The sequence below is a fragment of the Oryx dammah genome, unplaced genomic scaffold (genome assembly GCF_014754425.2).
Source record: "Oryx dammah isolate SB20612 unplaced genomic scaffold, SCBI_Odam_1.1 HiC_scaffold_2, whole genome shotgun sequence".
Taxonomy (NCBI): domain Eukaryota; kingdom Metazoa; phylum Chordata; class Mammalia; order Artiodactyla; family Bovidae; genus Oryx; species Oryx dammah.
This window is the reverse complement of record NW_024070186.1, coordinates 14,938,656-14,958,785: the sequence shown is the minus strand read 5'-3', so window position 1 is coordinate 14,958,785 and position 20,130 is coordinate 14,938,656. Positions and strand designations below refer to the sequence as shown.

At 48.4% G+C, this 20,130-nt stretch overlaps 1 protein-coding gene across 1 annotated transcript in view; it reads left to right on the top strand.

Annotated features, from left to right (window-relative positions):
• The window catches only part of UMODL1 (uromodulin like 1), a 73,899-nt gene extending 57,100 nt beyond the window's left edge, over positions 1-16,799 (top strand). The window contains exons 20-24 of the mRNA XM_040232019.1: positions 7,488-7,633; positions 8,121-8,357; positions 8,956-9,115; positions 11,313-11,397; positions 16,482-16,799. Coding sequence (XP_040087953.1) covers positions 7,488-7,633; positions 8,121-8,357; positions 8,956-9,115; positions 11,313-11,397; positions 16,482-16,663 — 810 coding nt within the window. The 3' untranslated portion in view covers positions 16,664-16,799. The remainder of the gene's footprint in view (positions 1-7,487; positions 7,634-8,120; positions 8,358-8,955; positions 9,116-11,312; positions 11,398-16,481) is intronic.
• Positions 16,800-20,130: the final 3,331 nt, after the last annotated feature.

Here is a 20,130-nt window from a genome sequence, read left to right as displayed (position 1 = left end):
CGGTTACACTCCTGCTTCCCCCCATCCCCCCTCCCCCCGCTCCCCACATTTGGCTCCTGAGCATGAGGGCTCTGCTTTCAGGGCCACACCAGGCAGTAGCAACGCATTCTGTGGGTTCAGTCAGTGTCGGGACTTGGGGAGAAGCAGCAGTCCCGTGCAGGTTGTCCTTGGAGAAACATTTGGTCCTGGCATGGAGTGGGGGCCATCACCCAGTAAAGCTGGGTGGGGCCAGCCCAGCACTCAGTCCAGCACCCAGCTCGTGCCCCAGGGTGGGGAGAGGCCTCTGCAGGGAGCCTGTACAAGGAGGCTGAAATGGTCCCAAGGAATGTATGGAGGGGACCATGCCTGTGGCCGAGGACAAGTGCTGATGGCCAATGAGGGAGGCCAGGAATTTACATGATAGAGGGTATCTAAGTGGCTCTGGCCAGTGGGAAAGGCTGGGCTCTGGGTGGGAGCGCTGCACCAAGGGGAAGGGTCCCTTTTTGGAGGTAGGCTGGGGAGGGTCTCACAGGGGGTCGGCCATAGCCCTGGGGGAGGGTAGTCCTTATCAGGGAAACTGCTGGGTTAACTGCGCTGCTGGGTCGGGAGGGCCCTGAGGGTCTTTGGCTTCATTTCCTAGAACAGGGGTAGGGAGGGTGCTGGGACCTGCTGGCTGGGTATTTAGCTCCCTCATAAGTGCCAGGCTGGGTATTATTAGAAAGAAAGAAAGTGAAGTCATTCAGTCATGTCTGACTCTTTGCGACCCCATGGACTGTAGCCTACCAGGCTCCTCCGTCATGGAATTTTCCAGGCAAGAGTACTAGAGTGGGTTGCCATTTCCTTCTCCAGGGGATCTTTCTGACTCAGGGATTGAACCCAGGTCTCCTGCATTGCAGACACTTTACCCTCTGAACCACTAGGGAAGTCCCTGGGTATTATTATCCATGTTTAATCAATGGGACCTGGAAGCTCACCAAGGTCTAAGGGGTAGGGCAAGGTCGAGGTTGCCTGGCTTCCGAGGACCCTGTAGCCTCTGTGACTCTGCTGCTCCAAGGGTCTCAGTGGCACAGGGTGGGACCCTCAGAGGCTCTGGCTGGAGCCCTGGGTGAGCTCCCTCATGGGGAGGGGGAGCCTGGGCACAGGCTTATCTGAGCTTGCTGATGACCCCAAGTCTAGGGCACAGGGAGGCGGCATCTCGGGCTGAAAGGGTCAGAATCAGTGTTGTGCTAAGCAGGAGGCCCGGACATGACCCAGGGCCTGAGTAGAATGGGCTTGGGGAGGGGAGGTTGGAGACATGGTGCAAACACAGCTCAGAGTACCAGCCCACCTCGATCGATGCAAGACCCTGGGCCAAGGGCGGGCCAGGCAGCTGGAGGTCAGTGGGGACCTGTGGGCCTGGCTGCCTTGGGGGTCTCAGACCCACAGACAGGGCCCCTGGGTTGAAGGACCAGTTAGGATGCTTCTGGTGACCACAGCCTTCCTCAGCTCCCCTCCGACCCTCTAACCAGTACAACCGGAAAACAACCAGGGTTCCGGTTCTCTTTCTTAAAGATCCCAAAGACTCTCACATGCAGGTGGGTGCACAGAGAGGGGAGGCGAAGCTGCTGCTGCGGTTCTCGGGGCCACTTTGGTGTGGGGCTTGTAGAACCAGGGAAAGATACGAGAAATAAGATGCTCCTGCCTGTGGTGCTCAGGTGGGAGGAGCCCTGGGCTGCCCTGTGGGGGAGTCGTCGCCACCCACACGACTGGAGGGCAGACAAGGGGCCCAGAGACAAGGAGAAGCCTGCAGTTGTCAGCTCTCCTGCTTGCTTGTTTTTCTGAGCTGGACAAACACCTGGTTGAGCAATTAAATTCAGTAAGACTCGGAACCCATTCAGAACAAAAGGAAATTCATGTCTTATGAGTCATATCCAAGCCCTGGAAGCCACAGGAGCTCTTAAGTGTTTTGAAATTTGTCAAAAACTAAGATTCTCCCCAAGGCTTCCTTATACAAATACAGCAGAGTATATGCTGTTAGTGGGTTCTGCCTCCTTTTATTTTTGGTTAAATTTTATTGACTTCCTAGTTTTTAATAAAAGTGAAATTTAGGGTCTCAGTTCTGAGTTTGATTCACTCTATACAGATGGTTTAGATCTGGCTAGGAAGAGATAGGGCTTCCCCGGTGTCTCAGTGGTAAAGAAGCCGCTTGCCAGTGCAGGAGACGGAACATGTGGATTTGATCCCTGGGTCAGGAAGATCCTCTGGAGGAGGAAATGGCAACCCACTCCAGTGTTCTTGCCTGGAAAATCCCCTGGACAGACGAGACTGGCAGGCTACAGTCCATGGCGTCTCAAAGAGTGATCACAACTGAGTGATCGAGCACAGTACAGCCTTGGAAGATATAGAAATGAGCCCACGCCCCAAAGGTTTCCTGGAGTATGGAATCATCTTCATAATTTGTGTAAAATTCATACGACGACGGAAGGAGACTGCCCAGGTTTTCTGAAGCAGTTTTCAAAGTGAGTCAAGGTGCATGACGTCCACTGCTGGGAGGGCACATGTTCCAGATTCACTGTCTTTAATAACGCCCATCCAAGATGTGACTTCATGGCTTTGTAAAACCAGATGTGCTCCATGAGATTCTGTTAGTGAACTGAAAAAACACAGAACTTATAAACATCATGGAGATCATTCAAAAACGTGGAAAGATGAACATGCGTGCATGCTTCATAGATCAGCTGTGTCTGACTCTTTGTGACCCTACGGGCTGTAGTCCACCAGTCTCCTCTGTCCATGGAATTGGCCAGGCTAGAATACTGGAGTGGGTTGCCATTTCCTTTTCCAGGGGATCTTCCTGACCCAGGGATTGAACCCACATCTACTGTGTCTCTTGCATTGGCAGGAGGATTCTTTACCACAGCTCCACTTGGGAAGCCTGGGGATATGAACACAAGCACTTTATTTTTAAAAAGCAATCATAGGAGATAGGTGTAAATGCAAAGATGTTTAAATGTTTTCATTTTGCATCGTTCACTTAAGAACCTGTGTGACTTTTTTTCCTAGACGCTAAGGCATCTGGAGTCTCTACCAAGGAAAATGAACCCTAAAAATTATGATGACTTTCACTCTAATTTCAGTGTTTGTATAATAACCTAGAGAGATCAATACTATCCAAGAGTACTGGTTCTCTTTGGAGAACCACTCTTGTTCTCTGTATCTATAACTATTTCTATTTTGTTACATTTATTCATTTGTTTTGTATTTTAGATTCCACATACAAGGGATAACATATAGTATTTGCCTTTTTCTGTCTGACTTATTTCCTTTAGCATGATACCCTCTAGGTCCATGCATGTTGTTGCAAATGGCGAAATTCCATTCTTTTTTTATGGCTCAGAAGTATTCCATTATGTGTATCGTTCAGTCGTCCTGTCACGACTGACTCTTTGCGATCCCTGTCCCTCTGCCTCCCTGTCCCTCACCATCTCCCAGAGTTTGCCCAAGTTCATGTCCATTGCATCAGTGATGCCATCCAGCCATCTCATCCTCTGATGCCCTCTTCTCCTCCTGCCCTCAATCTTTCCCAGCATCAGGGGCTTTTCCAATTAGTTGGCTGTTTGAATCAGGTGATCAAAATACTGGAGCTTCAGCTTCAGCATCAGTCTTTCTAACGAGTTTGGAGGATTGATTTCCTTTAAGGTTGACTGGTTGGATCTCTCGCTGTCCAAGGGACTCATAGAAGTATTTTCCAGCCCACAGTTCAAAGGCATCAATTTATTGGCACTCTGCCTTCTTTACAGTCTAGCTCTCACAATACGTGACCACTGGGGAGACTATGTCCTTGACCATACGGACCTTTGTCAGCAGAGTAATGACTCTGCTTTTCAACACACTGTCTAGGTTTGTCATAGCTTTCCTGCTAGGAAGCAATCATCTTCTGATTTCATGGCTGCAGTCACAATCTGCAGTGATTTTAGAGCCCAAGAAGAGGAAATCTGTCACTGCTTCCACCCTTTCCCCTTCTATTTGCCATGAAGTGATGGGGCTAGATGCCATGATCTTAGTTTTTTTTTTTTTTTAATATTTAGTGTTAGGCCAGCTTTTTCACTCTCCTCCTTCACTTTCATCAAGAGGTTCTTTAGTTCCTCTTTGCTTTCTGCCGTTGAAGTGGTATCTGCATATCTGAGGTTGTTGATGTTTCTCCCGCCTGTCTTGATTCTAGCTTATAACTCACTCAGCCCAGCATTTCTCATGATGTGCTCAGCATATAGATTAAATAAACAGGGTGACAACGGACAGCCCTGTGGTACTCTTTTCTCAATCCTGAACTAGTCAGTTGTTTCATACAAGGCTCTAACTGTTGCTTTTTGACCCATATACAGTTTTATCAGAAGACAGCTAAGATGGTATGGTATTTCCATCTCTTTTAAGAGCTTTCCACAGTTTGTTATGATCCACAAAATCAAAGGCTTTAGTGTAGTTGATGAAACAGAGGTAGATGTTTTTCTGGAATTCCCTTGCTTTCTCTGTGATCCAGCGAAAGTTGGCAATTCAATCTCTGGTTCCTCTGCCTTTTTAAAAACTCATTTGTACAACTTGAACTACTTCCCTGGTAGCTCAGATGGTAAAGCGTCTGCCTACAATGCAGGAGACCTGGGTTCAATCCCTGAGTTGGGAAGATCCCCTGGAGAAGGAAATGGCAACCCACTTCAGTATTCTTGCCTGGAGAATTCCATGGACCGAGGAGCCTGGTAGGCTACAGTCCATGGGATCACAAAGAGTTGGACACGACTGAGCGACTTCACTCACTCACTCAAGGTACTTGATTCGCATAATGCTGAAGACTAGCATGCAAGTTCTTAGGCACAACCTTATTAGCATGGGAGATGAATGCAATTGTCTAATGCTCAGCACATTCTTTAGCACTATCCTTCTTGGGAATTGGGATGAGGATTGACCTTTTCCAGTCCTGTGGCCACTTCTACTACTGGGTCTTCCAGATTTGCTGGCATATTGAGTGTAACATTTTGATAGCATCATATTTTAGGGTTATTCAGATCCTGTGCCCATTTTTAAATTGGGTTTGTTTTTTTGATGTTGAGTTGCGTGAGTTCTCTTTATGTCTTAGATATTAACCCTTTATCATATATGTGGTGGGTTAGTTGCTAAGTTTTGTCTCATTCTTGCAATCCCACAGACTGCAGCCCACCAGATTCCTCTGTCCATGGGATTTTCCAGGCAAGAATACTGGAATGGGTTGCCATTTCCTTCTCCAGGGGGATCTTCCTGACCCAGGATTTAAACCTGGGTCTCCTGCATTACGGGTGGATTCTTTGCCAACTGAGCCACCATATGTCATTTGCAAATATCTTTTCCCATTCAGTAGGTTGCCTTGTTTTGTTGATAATTTCATTCATTATGTAAGTTTTTAGTTTATGTAGTCCCATTTGTTTACTGTTGCTTTTGTTTCCGTTTCCTGAGAAGACATATCAAAAAATACTGTTAAGATCGATTTCAAAGAGCATACTGCCTATGTTTTCTTCCACAAGTTTTATGGTTTCAGATTTAACATTTAAGTCTGTATCCATTTTGAACTTTTTTTTTTTTTTTTTTGCATGGCATGAGAGTAAACCAGTTTGATTCTTTGGCATGTAGCTATCTAGTTTTCCCAAAACCATTTTTTGGAAAAGTTGACTTATCCTCATTGTATATTCTCATAGATTAATTTCCCAAGTAAGTGTAGGTTAACTCCTAGGCTCTCTACTCTGTTCCATAGATCTAGGTGTCGGTTTAGGTGCCAATACCATGCTACTTTAATTACTGTAGCTTTGTAGTATAGTCTAAAGTCAGGACGAATGATACTTCCAGGTTTTTTTCTTCTTTCTGAGGATTGTTTTGCTTCCTTGGGGTCTTTATGTTTCCATACAAATTTTAGATTTTTCTGTTCTAGTTCTGTGAAAGATCCCATTGGTTATTTTGATAAGGATTGCCTTTAATCTTAGATTGCCCTGGTGGAATGGTCATGTTAACAATATTAATCCTTCCAGTCCATGCCCACAGTGTATCTGTCCATCTGTCTGTGTTGGCTCCAGTTGCTTTTATCAGTGTCTTACAGTTTTCTGAGTACAAGTCGTTCACCTCCTTGCTTAAATTTATTCCTAGGTTTTTAATTTTATTTTTTGATGTAATTGTAAATGAGATTGTTTTCTCTTTCTGATAGCTTATTAGTTAGTTTGATAGCTCCTGTTAGTGTACAGAAATGCAGCAGATTTCTATATATTAATTATGTTTCTGCAGCTTTACTGATTTCATTGATGAGTTTTTTTTTTTTTTTTTTGGTGATGTCTTTAGGATTTGGGGGCTTCCCTGATAGCTCAGTTGGTAAAGAATCCGCCTGCAATGCAGGAAACTCTGCTTCAATTCCTGGGTTGGAAAGATCTCCTGGAGAAGGGCTATTCTACCCACTCCAGTATTCTTGAACTTCCTTTGTGGCTCAGCTGGTAAAGAATCTGCCTGCAATGTGGGAGACCTGGGTTTGATCCCTGGGTTGGGAAGATCCCCTGGAGAAGGAAACGGCAATCCACTCCAGTACTATTGCCTGGAAAATCCCATGGACAGAGGAGCCTGGTAGGCTACAGTCTATGGGGTCGCAAAGAATCGGACACGACTGAGTGACTTCACTTTTCGGAACGATGGCAATTTTCACAGAAATTCTTAATCTCCTCCTACAATGCTCTCTCCACTGAATCAAATGATGAAGCTGCACATCTCAAGGTTTTCATCTCTGCTTTTGATTCTGGAGAAATTTCAGAACTCTCTTTGATGTTGGCAAGCCCATCTCCTTGTATTAGTTGGTACACAACTGTCTGAAAACCTTTTTTTTCTGCTAAACATTCACATTTTGAGCAGCCAGTCCTTAATGTCAGCTGACCTTGGGGTCATTTCCCTAGCATGAAACTGATTTGCTCTGCACTTCTGTTTATGGGCTTAACCTCGTTAATACTAACAGGCATCACAATGTTCCCTGGGGACTCGTGTCCTCAGGTGTAAACTGCATTATCACCTCACATCCTCCAGTCCTCTTCCAGATCACATTCATTTTCGTTAGGTTGCCCTCTGGATCTTTGGTTCTGTGCAAAATTCTCTGCAAAATTACAATGCAGTTTTCTGAGTCGTGGACTTTAACCGATTTATTTTAACTCGATTTCTTCGGTGAGGGCTCTGCACTCTCATTTTCAGAAATGCCTTTGAGGATTATTTGGGCAGCAGCCTGATCTGTTGTTTGGGGTATCTGATCTAGTTTGTCTCTGGCTCCCTTTTAATGCAGAAAAGGAGCACAGGAAATAGGCTAAATCGGGTGTCCCAATGTTAAGTTCTCTTTTGCAATTTATACTGGGGAAAAGTTGTCAGCGTTTTCACACTTGGAGGGGATAAACTTTAAACAGCCCCTGCACCCAGAGCCGTGATTGGCAGCCACGGTGGGGGCTGACCGGGGCCCGGGAGCTCACTCACTTCCCGTTTGTTCTCAGAACATGACCACTACGGTGGTGAGGACCACGCTGAGGAACGACATGTCCCCAGAGGGCATCATCCACCACATGAAGATTGAGAGCCCCATCCACTGCGCCTTCCAGAATGACCTCCTGACCTCATCCGGCTACATGCCCGAGTGGGGGTGCGTGCAGAGGTCTCTCCCCTACTCCCCGGGGCTCACACTCCTCCCAGTGCCTCCACCTGGGGGCTTCTTTAGGGTTTCAGTCATTTGAAGACCCTTCTGAAAGACTGAACATACAAATGGATACTGGCCAGGACTTGATTAACTGCCAATTTCCCTAGATTTGTCCCCTTTTCCAGTTTGAACCAACCAGAGACAGTCAGGTCTGTTCCCCTAGCCAGTCACATAGGATGCCATCAGGGCACACCTGAGCTCCCCTGTCCCCTGTGAAACTCACCCCTCCTCTGCCTGCCTTCAGGTCTCCACCAAGCTCTAGTGACCGGGGCTGGCCCCAGCTCCAGCCAGCTTGGGGAAAAAATAGCCTTTCTCTGCTTGTTCTCACTGGATGGTCTTCTTTTATTTCCACCCTTCTTTGAAGTTGCATTTTGGGGAGGAATGGGAACAAGTGGGTCAAAGAAGCAACCCCTGCAAACACTCTGTCTTGCAGGGTTTACACCATCATTGAAGACCTCCACGGCGCTGGAAGTTTCGTCACTGAAATGCAGTTATTTATTGGAGACTCTCCGATTCCTCAAAATTACAGCGTGTCTGCCAGCGATGATGTCAAGATCGAAGTAGGGCTCTATAAACAGAAAAGCAACCTGAAGGTGGTCCTGACTGAGTGCTGGGCCACGCCATCCAGCAATGCCAGGGACCCAGTCATGTTTGGTTTCATTAACAACAGGTGAGGGCTCAGGGGCCACTGGGCACCTGCCCCTTGCTGTGTAGTCTGATTTTGCTGTTGTTGCTCAGCCATGTCTGACTCTTTGCAACCCCATGAACTGCAGCACACCAGGGTCCTCTGTCCTTCACTGTCTTCCGGAGTTTGGTCAAACTCATGTCCACTGAGTCAGTGATGCCATCCAACCATCTCATCCTCTGTTGTCCCCTTCTCCTCCTGCATTCAATCTTTCCTAGCATCAAAGTCTTTTCCACTGAGTCTACTCTTCACATCAGGTGGCCAAAGTATTGCAACTTCAGCTTCAGGATCAGTCCTTCCAATGAATATTTAGGGTTGATTTCTTTAGGGTTGACTGGTTTGATCTCCTTGCAGTCAAAAGGACTTCCAAGAGAATTCCCAGATACACGTGGATGCAGACCTGGGTTTAGGCAGTGCCCTCAGGATACCTTCCTGTTGGGAACTGGAGACCTAGCCATCCTTGCCTACTTGGAGGCTTGTGGGCATACTCCAGCTGCACTCAGGTGCAATGTAAGGAAATTCATCTTGCAACAAGGACAGGAGGGCCAGTTTAGAACTAACGAGTCACCTTCTCTCTTCCCAGCTGCCCCATCCCCAATACACACACGAACGTGATCGAAAACGGCAATTCTAACAAGGCCCGGTTTAAGCTGAAAATCTTCTCCTTCATCAACAACTCCATAGTCTATTTGCACTGCAAACTCCGCATCTGCATGGAATCCCCCGGAGCTACATGCAAAATAGTAGGTGTTTTGCTATTCTAAACCTCTGGACTCACGCCCAGCGTATGAGGAGGGAGGCTCCAGGATCAGAAGCCCGGGGTTTGGGCAGCTCTGGGAACCGACTTCATGGAAGGGGTTCTGGGCCCCACAGAATTGGCTTTTAAAAGGCATGAAATGAGGTCTTGATGGTGGACAGCCTTGGGTGGAAGACCGATGTCGCTGGGTGGTTCACTGGAGCCCTTCCTGGGGCCATACCCTTCCACTGACCATCACATCAGACCTTCCCTCTCATAGTGCGGTGGTGCCTCTCTTCAAGGTGATCGAACATGTATTTAGGTGTAAAAATGTTTTAATTTGGAATTCTTGTTAGCAAGTCGACGGAACACTATTGAATCCTAGCCATTACCCTATTTAATCTTTTTTTTTCTTTCCTGTTCAGCATTTATGCTGGGATTATGAATAACTTTACATTCTCATTTCCTCAGACCTTTGAAACTGAGATGCGCTTTGTGTTCCCGGGTTGGAGAGTTATTCTTTGTCTACAGACAAGTAGGTGCAGTGACTGTCACATGTCGCCTGTGGCAGAGGATAGCGTTGACGGCTCTGCTGGTCTCTGGGTCAGCCACTACCTGTTTCTCTTTCCTCTGGGGGCATGCTTGTTCCTATGCTCTTCATGGAAATTGGGTGGTTTCCAGGGTGATCAGCGGCAGGGCATCGTCTGAAAGCACAGGAGAAGCCCAGCGACTCCTGGTTTTGTTGTTACTTTTTCTCAAACAGAAGATCTTCTGGAACAACAGGAGGAAAGGAGCACAGACTCCCAGTGCTTGCCTGTGCACGGACCCTGACCTGCACCGGCCCCTTAGAAACACTTAGGGTGTTTTATTATTTATTTATTTGGTTGCACTGGGTCTTAATTGTGGCACACGGGATCTTTAGCTGTGGCATGTGAACTCTTAGTTGGGGCATGTGGGATCTAGTTTCCTGACCAGGGATCAAACCTGGGCACCCTGCATTGGGAGCATGGAATGGTCTTAGTCACTGGACCACCAGGGAGGTTCCAGCACTAAGGATGTTAACGGCCATGACAGCCTGGGTAAGGAGCTGTCAGTTCTCAAATTCTGTATAATATGGGCTGCACATATTTCTTTCCAACTTCCTTTGGGATAGGTGTTGTATTATCTTCCCAGGGCTGCTGTAGCAAAGTGTGTGCATGCATATGAGCGTGCGAAATTGCTTCAGTTGTGTCCAACTCTTTGTGACTCTATCGACTCTAGCTGCTAGGCTCCTCTGTCCATGGGATTTCCCAGGCAAGAATACTGGAGTGGGTTGCCACACCCTCCTCCAGGGGAATCCTCCCAACCCAGGGATCGAATCCACATCTTTTGCATCTCTTGCATTGGCAGAAGGGTTCTTTACCATTAACACCACCTGGGAAGCCCTGCTGTAACAAAGTACCATAGGCTTAAATAACAGAAATCTCTCCTTGCACAGCTCTGGAAGCTGGAAGTCCAAGATCGAGGTGTCGGCCAGGTTATTCCTCCTGAGGCTGTGGGGAGACTCTGTTGAGGTCTGGCTCTCTGCCTGGTTGGTGCCACCTTCTCCCTATGTCTTCACACATCTTCCCTCTGTGCATGCCTGTGTCCGTGTACAAATGCCCCCTGTTTACAAGGACACAATCACACTGGGTTGGGGTCCACCCTAATGGCCTCATCTTACCTGGGTCCTCTGCAAAGACTTTGCTTCTACCTAGGGTCACATCCACAGGTACTGGGGTTAGGACTATAACGTCTTTGAGGGCGGAGCACAGTGCACTCCGTCACAGGGATATAGCAAGTAGATTCTGTGTCACTGAAACTTTTTGTAAGGCAAAGGCATTAAAAGGAGCAAGTATCTGCAGCAGGCTGTGAAGAACACAAAGGCGACTCTGAGATGAGGCCAGAGCTAGTAACAGGAGACAGCTCAGGGGGCTACATCTCACTTCCTCCAAACTGCCTGCTGCCTAGTCCTCCCCTCATCCTGCTGGGCATGCAGCCTGGCACAGTCCAGGTGATCTGGCCTCCCCAACATCCTTCCCTCCTCATTGAACTCATCCATTGTGACTTGACGTTTCTAGCAGGAAAGAACATGTGTGAATCAGTGTACCATCCCTGAGAGTGGGTACCTTTCTCGTAACCGTTGTTCAACTAATGTGAACACTTTTTTCCTATGCAAACAACAGAACTGTGATGACTTTCGGTCACTGAGAAGCAGCGAGGCATCCGTGATGCACCAGATGTCCTGGGGACCCCTGATTCGGTCTGAAGGTGAGCAGGTGATTCGGGCTAGACAACTAACCCTGGGTATGGATTCAGAAACTTCTAGCTGTCCCCAAATATCTGTTCTTCCCTCCTTCAATGGTAATAGAACCCTCAGTTTATAGGGGACAGGTGGCTGCCAGGAAAAACTATAGTTCCCAGCCAACCTTGCAGCAAGAGTGGCTACATGAGTGAACTCTGGTTAATAAGATGCAAAGTGAAGTGAAGTGAAGTCGCTCAGTCGTGTCTGACTCTTTGCGATCCCATGGACTCAGTCCATGGAATTCTCCAGGCAAGAATACTGGAGTGGGTTACCATTTTCTTCTCCAGGGGATCTTCCTGACCCAGGGATCGAACCCAGGTCTCCTGCATTGCAGGCAGACGCTTTACCATCTGAGCTACCAGGGAAGCCCCAATAAGATGCAAAAGGGAGTGTCAAACGTCCTCCTTATAAACACCTGGTATGCATCCAGCTGCCTGACATGCAGGGGAGGTGGCTGCAGCGAGCCACCACCTGGGGTCATGAGGACCATCCAGACAGGAGCTGGAAGGAACTGGTGCCCCAGGACACCCTGGAGCAAAGTTGTGGGGACAGGCTTGAGCTCTGACCTCCCATTTTTATGCCAGAAAGAATGAAACTTCCATTTTCTTTGTACCGCTATTTTGGGGTTTTCTCTTTCTTGCATCTAAACCTAATCCTAGTTGATTTTCCCTTTTTACTCTGTTTCTTCCTAATCTGGATGGCCTTCTTTGTCTCTCTATTTTCTTGTTCAAGAACTTCTGGGTTCTGGAGGCAGGGTATAAACCAGGACAGGAGTCCTGACCAGAGCTTGGGAAGGAAGGCTTTTGGCCAGTGATATTCAGCTGCTGGTTCTCATCCAGAACATTTCAGAAATTTAAAAGATCACAGGTCCCCAGCCAAGCCCCAGGCCTGTCCACTCAGGGTCTCCCAAGCTGGACTCCAGGCCCTGGTGTTTGCATTGGTCCATGGGCGATCACTGGCCTGGGTCCTGGGACAATGCTTTTCCTGCTCTCTTCATTGTCTTAAATTGCCGAGAGCTGGTTGATCTGGGGCTCTAATATGAAAGAGAACATATATGTGAATTACATTCATTAAGAACCATAAACAGTGGTTAAAATAACAGAAAATACTCTTGAAATCTGGAGACACAAATCCAAGATCACATAATGGGTGGAGCTGGCTCCTTCCAAAGTCTCTGAGGGCCTCCGTTCCAGGCCTGGCTCCCAGCCTCTGCAGGTCCTGCTGGATTACCTGGCTGTGACTGCCTCCCTCCAGCCTCTGCCTCTGGTATCACGTGGCTTCTCCTGAGCACCTCTGTCTTCTTACGGACACTGGTCACTGAATTAGGGGCCTCTCCCACTTCAGTATAACTTCTTAACTAATAACATCAGCAAGGGCCATATTTCTGAATAAGGTCGCATTCTGAGGCACTGGGGGTTCAGACCCAACACATATTTTTTGGAGGATTATGCTTCAACATGTAACACTGTTTGCTGGCCTTTTAAAGGAAGAATCCACCCAGGCAATCCCTGAATCTGTGCTGCCAACAGATCATCTATCAGCATCATACTTTTTGCACTTAATTTTTGGAAATCATCCATGGCCATTGCTTTTCTGGAGAACATAATTTCTCAGTCACTACAGTTTCATGTGTGTGTGTGTGTAAGAAGAAGTTGAGAAAGTTTGATGTTAATGTCCTATAGGCTCCTGAAATGAACCAGTGGGAAGGGTCTGGAACAGCTGTGGAGGAGGCTCAGAAGTGAGAAGCTTGGGGGTCCCCGAATAGTGGCTGAGCTCAGCCTCTGGAAGGGGCCTGGGCTCTAGGTTCCCAGCTCCTGGGTTTTTGCACACCTCCATCACTACCCCTCACTGAGAGTATCCCCGTCACAGGGACAGTGACAGGTCAGTGTCTTTGCAGAAGGAGTGGTCATGTACATCACACCATGATGTCACCACCGCCCTGTGCATGGGGGCTCACACTTCCGGGGAAAGACCCATGTCTTTTAAGTGTCTCATCCATCAGGGCTGACCTGTGGATGTTATGTTTAAGGAGACATTCCCACTGATGGTGTGGGTCACGTTGCAACACAGGCTCCCTCTCTATTTGTAAGCATGTCTCCTGAACCAGTAACCATTCCTGGACCCTGATAACCAGGGGACAGTGCTGGCCTGTGGACTCCACTCAGAGCAGCTCTGATTCTGTGGCTGGTTAAGAGCACTTGACTGTAGGGAACAGAAACCCAGCTGGAGAGGTAGCAACCAAGCAGGTTCCCTTGTCTCTGGAGCTGGCAATCTGGGGCTGTGGCTAGATTCCATGGGACCAACCATGGGGGGAACTTCTGCTTTTCTGCTGCAGCATCCTCAAGGGAGACAGTCTCCTCTTATGGTCACAAGTTGGCCCCTGACGTGAGATACAGGAGGAGGGGGGAGTCTCCATGGTACCATCCACTGGAGGCTGGATTTCAGGGCCAGCTGTGAATGAGTTGTTAGGAAGCTGGTGACCCAGAGTCCTGGGGCCTCAGGTTCCTTAGAAGGTTGCAGGTGCTCCAGCAATCATTCCCAGTATCCTTATCCCAGTGTGGCCCTCCCTCTGGAGGATGGGGTTGCCCGGTTTCCAGCTGACCCATCATACAGGCTGTCTGAAGGGAGCCTCTTCTAAGCCATAGTTGACCACTTTGCTGCACATACCTGAGCTGTAACTGGGGGGCCCAGAGAAGCAGGCACTTCAGGCCATAGCCCCAGAAATGGGAAACGGGGTCTCAAGTGTCCCTTGTTGCCCAGGAAGGCTTTCATACCCAGACCTTTCTGATAAGCTCCTGTGATAAGATTGAGATAAAATTTACCTAATATAACGTTAACTTTTAAAATAAACTATTGGGTAGAATTTAGCATATTCACAGTGTGGTACGACCATTACCTTTCTCTAGTTCCAAAACATATTCATCCCCCAAAGCAGTTCCAAGCCCACAGAGAGTGACCCTCAGCCCCACCCCCACCCCTGAAACCATGAGGTCGGCTTTCTGACTCGTTTCCCTAAAAACAGGATCACATGACTGCCTGTGGTCTTCGGCAACCGTGCCTGTCACTCAGCGGAGTGGCTGTTTTCAGGGCTCCTCTGTGTCCCACGTAGCGTGTGGCAGAACCTCCTCCCTTTTATGGCTGAACGCCACTCCTCCGGGTGATGGCCACAGCTGTTTGTTCATTCAGAGCCTTGGATGGGTTTGGGCCTGTCTCCCCTTCCCGCTGCAGTGAACCTGCCTATCTGAGTATTTGCACCCCTGTTTTCAGCAGTTTGGGGTCCAGACTCCCATGTGCTTTCTCGCCCCTGAGTCTGGGGAAGGCTGGCTCCCCGGTGCTGAGTTGCATGTGGGTACAGGCAACGTGTCCCTGCGCCGAGTCCACTGAGCTCTCTGCCCCCTCCTGCACTGCCTGTGGTTCCCACGTGGCCTCCTCTTCTTGGCCAGTGACCATCCAGAGGATGAGCAGGAGGAGCTGTCCCCTCTGCTGTGCTCTCCTGGGCTTGAGGCACCTGCCCTGGCACCTCTGGGAGCCGGCGGGGTCACGGGCACACTGAGCAGCTGCCGCGGGAGAGCCTGCTCCATCATGGGCTCTGACCTGAATCCTCTCTCTAGGGGCGATGCTGGGGCCCAGCCGGGACCTGGCCCCACTGCTGCGGGTGGACCTCCCACCCGCACCGTCTCACCCCGTAGGTGTTACCCAGTCGAGGCTCGCTCCATTCGCTGCATGATAGGCCAATAAATCTGAGAGACAAGGGGTTAAGATAAGCAACTTTATTCAGGCAGCCCACTGACCAAGAACATGGCAGGCTTGTGCCTCAAAATAACCATCTTGTTGGGGTCTGGGTGCCAGGTTCCTTTATAGAGTCAGAAAGAAAGAAGCAAGGAGGAACTAAAGTCAAAAGGCAGAACAGAGAGGGAGAGGCAGTGGGGAAGTAAAGTGAAAGGGTCTGCAGTCTTGCAAAACATCTCCATGGGAGTGGCCAACCTTTGGAAGGAGTATGCTAATCACTTCTACTCACAGGTGGGTCAGTTCAGTCGCTCAGTAGTGTCCTGCTCTTTGTTAGCACGCCAGGCTTCCCTGTCCATGACCAGCTCCTGGAGGTTGCTCAAACTCATGTCCATCGAGTCACTGATGCATTCCAGCCATCTCATCCTCTGTCGTCCCTTTCTTCTCCTGACTTCAAATCTTTCCCAGCATCAGGGTCTTTTCCAGTGAGTCAGTTCTTCAGATCAGGTGGCTAAAGCATTGGAGCTTCAGCTTCAACATCAGTCCTTCCAATGAATATTCAGAACTGATTTCCTTTAGGATTGACTGGTTTGATCTCCTTGCAGTCCAAGGGACTCTCAAGAGTCTTCTCCAACACCACAGTTCAAAAGCATCAATTCTTTGGCGCTCAGCTTTCTTTACAGTCCAACTCTCGCATCCATACACAACTACTGGAAAAACCATAGCCTTGACTAGACGGACCTTTGTGGGCAAAGCAATGCCTCTGCTTTTTAGCACACTGTTTAGGTTTGTCATAGCTTTTCTTCCAAGGAGAAAGCGTCTTTTGATTTCATGGCTGCAGTCACCATCTGCAGTGACCCACCCCCCCAAAATAAAGTCTTACTGTTTCCATTGATTCCCCATCTATTTGCTATGATGTGATGGGACCAGATGCCATGATCTTCATTTTCTGAATGTCAAGTTTTAAGCCAACTTTTTCACTCTCCTCTTTCACTTTTATAGAGAGGCTCTTTGTTCTTCACTTTCTGCTGTAAGGGTGGTGTCATCTGCGTATCTGAGGTTATTGATATTTCTCCTGGCAATCTTGACTCCGGCTTGTGCTTCATCCAGCCTGGCATTTCGCATGAGGTCCTCTGCATGTGGGTAGGGTCTGATTATCTATGAGCTGAGCAAAGGCACTCTAGCTGACAGACATGCAGAGGGACAGAGTCCTCTGAGGCTGACCATTGTGTATGATTTGTAATAATAGTCAAAAGCAGTGAAAAGCAAGTTAAAGAAACAGTTCCAACATGGAGTCAGAACTGGCTTCTTTTGTGCAACACAGGATCACCTCTGGTGGCAGGGCCGGGCCTGGGAGCTGGCTACCTGGTTCTCATCGTGGGGGCCGCCTGTGCCTCGGTGGCCGGGGCCGCTGCCCTCCTTGTCCGGCACTACCAGAGAATGACTGGAAAATACGACTTCAAAGCCCGGTCCGACAACTTCAGCTACCAGGCGTTCCACGAGTAAGGAGCCCGGCTGCCCTGCAGGTGGGTACCAAGCGAGACCCTCTGACGTGCGAGTCCTGCCTTCACCACTGATGGCGACCACACAGCGTATCCGGGGGTTTTGGCTGCGGGTAGATTTGTGGGTGTTGGTGTCTCATGCCTGCAATACTGTGTGATTTTTTTTTAATAGAAATATATATTTGGTCTTCATCCACTGTTCCTGGCACACGTGTGTGTGCTCAGTCGCTAAGTCATGTCTGACTCCTTCATGAGCCCGCAGACTGTAGCCCCCCAGGCTCCTCTGTCCATGGGGTTCTCCAGGCAAGAATACTGGAGTGGGTTGCCATGCCCTCCTCCAGGGGATCTTCCCAACCCAGGGATCAAACCCACGTCTCTTATGTCTTCTGTGTTGGCAAGCAGGTTGTGTACCACCAGTTCCACCTGGGAAGCTCAACTTCAGCTCAACTTTCCTCTAACATTAAAGACAACAGCTGCCTTGGCCGGGTACCTTCTCGTCCGGTTTGGGACCCACGAGGTGTGGTCATGCAGACCCTTCCACTTACTGACCCTGCTCCGTACTGTCCTCGTTGGGGGTACTGCCACGTGGACATGCTCTGCGGGGGCTAGCCCATGTCCCCTTCTTCCGTCCCCATGTGTAGCCTGTCATTCTCTCGAGATAACAGACCTTCAGCACAATTCAGTTCTACAGTGTGGTAGACCCGGGATTCATTCTTTAAATGAAGACAGTGAGCTCAGAGAGCTCAGGTCAGTCACCCGGGTCGGTCACACAGCAGAGCCTGGGTTACTTCTCCATGAGGCAGCATCTCCTTCTGGTTGACTTCGTTGTGACCAGAGAAATTGTCCCCTGCTCCAGGAGCTGGTCCTGGAGACATTGGGAATGTGACGTCCTCACCTGATCTCACCTGGTCTCAGCCCCCACCAACCTGAGAACCCTTGTGACTCCAGGCCCTGGAGCCCTAACATCCCCATGGGAAGGAGTGGGCCCGGGCCCATCACCACCCCACACAGAATCACAAGGAAATTTCAGTTTCTTACTTCAGATATAAAATAAGAATGACAACAAGGAGGCCAGTACTTGTCCTGGGGGTTTCCAAAGAAATCTGGTGAGTTGACCAGGGAGGCTGGCCCCTCCTCAAAATTAAAACACGGAGGGAAAATTGGCCCCTGGTCTTTTCTTAAGCTCCTGGGACTCCTGTCTTTCCAAAGTATATAAGGAAGAAACTTATAACTAGTTCTCAAGTTCTTGCAAAAATCTGCTCTTTGGAAAACATCAAACAAACATCCCCGAGGTTGACATTTGGCACAGCCCCATTGGGCGATGAGCCCTGTGTCCGGGTGGGTGGCCCACAAATTGTGCAAAGGCGCAGAGTCCCCAGGGCGTGGCCTTCTGGCTCAGGTGTGTGCACCCGTCACGCCTGCTTGCCTACCAGAGGGAGTGGGCCTCACCCGAGACCATGTACTCATACCTCCTGGGAGTCTCTGCCCTTTTATTGGGCCCAGCCTGGCCCTATTCAGCAAGCACAGATGTCATGTCCTCAGGATCGGCCGAAACTCTCCCCTCCTCCCCGTCCCGGGGTCTCCAGCATAAACCTTGCCTTTCCTGGCACAGACTGACCCAGATGATCTTCCTGACACAGGTGGCTGTGATCAAGTTCCAGTCTTCACTTGAGCCTTGATGGGAGCCTGTTTTGTCCTACATCCAGGCTTCGCTGAGCCCCAGAGATGGAGAACACACAGACTGTGCCTACCCCCAGGAGGCCCGTCCTCCATGTGGGTCCCAGACAAGCAGCAGCACCAGGAGGGTGAGAGGAGCTGGTGGAGAAGCATGCAGGAGCCCGGACACCAGGAGCCCCAGACACAGGGATTTTCAAACCAAGCTCCAATACAACTCTGCCATCACCCAATCATCGCCACCACCCAGAGCTCCCAGCCCTGTTACCACCGCAAGTGGTCCAAGCCCCTGTCTTGGCTTTGCTCACTACTGACATCTATCACCTACTACCCACCTGTCCATCCTTGTGCCCCTCTGTTAAATACACAATATTTCACTTTCTCAAAAATATTTGACATCACACTTGAAATCCTATTTTTAAAACTAGGTCATTCATAAAAAAATACTGCTAATGTATTTTGACTTTAGTCTTGCATTATTACCAAGATATTGTTTCTATTTACACAGCAGTGACTCAAAAAGCACTCTATTAATATGAAAATTTTTATAGCAAGTAGGAAAACATTATATATATGTATATATATGTCTCCCTATTTTATATTTTTCCAAGCATTTTCACAGATACTAAAATAAATAATTTACCTGGGGGTGAGGCACTATTTACCCATTGCATAATGGTTAACCATAAAATGAATGGGTGAGTTATTTACATAAGTTTACAAAATGAGCTCATGAGGAAATAGGTCTAGAAACTAAGTTTTAGTTTAGAATTTTCTTCATTGCATCATGCTAAGTGATAATGCTTCTTACTTTACTTGAAGTATGTGGAATTGTATTTGATACCTAACACCTGAGAGTATGGTGTTTTTCCTTGATGAACTTAGAACATGGTCTTAGTTTTTAATTCATAGAGTTAATTTTATTGAATGTTTTTAATTCATAGGATTAATTTTACTGAGTGTAATTAACACGGGACATTAGGGAAATGTATTCTGATTCATTGAAAATCTCAGAGTCACGATAGAATTACAATATGTGATACCATGGATAACAATCTCAGAGTCACGATAGAATTACAATATGTGATACCATGGATAACGATTCTGAGCGAATGGAATAAATCGCTACAACCCTGAAAGAGGCCCGTGCTGGCTGCTCTGTTTGGTTTCATCCACCTCACAAGCTCACTCAGCCTCCGCAAGTGCTGTGTTTCAAGGAGACCAGGAGCCCGGCTCTTCCTGAGCTGTGTCCACTTGTTCTGATATCAGCTCAGGACCTCTCACTGACCTTTCTGGAGGAAGAAACAGTTAGTGTTCAGTAAGCCCAGACTTGAGACCTGTGACTGTGTGGCTGTTTGGATCTTAGGTAAAGTGGTTGATGTGGACTTTAGAACTCCATCTTTGAAACTTCATCCACAGTGTTCATGTAATCTCAGCAACCGCTGTGTGCATTCACTAGTGTTTTCTGTAATAATGAAACTTTGGTCACCCCCTCTTTTTCCTTCCACTGCCCTAGTCCCTTCTTCGACAAGTATTTCCTGAGCATATACTATGCACCAGGGCCTGAGCTCAGAGCTGGAGATAGTGAGAGGCAGGCTTGATTCTGCCCTCAGAGGGCACATGGTCTTATGGGAGAGAGACACTCAAAACTGATGATGGGGTCATGACAAGTACTGAGAGGGGCAAGAACGTGTGTGTCGTGAGGTGCCCTGACCTGGTCCACCCATCCACCCGTCCACTCATCCACCCGTCCACCCATCCACCATTCTCCTCTCTGCCCATCCACCCAACCACTCA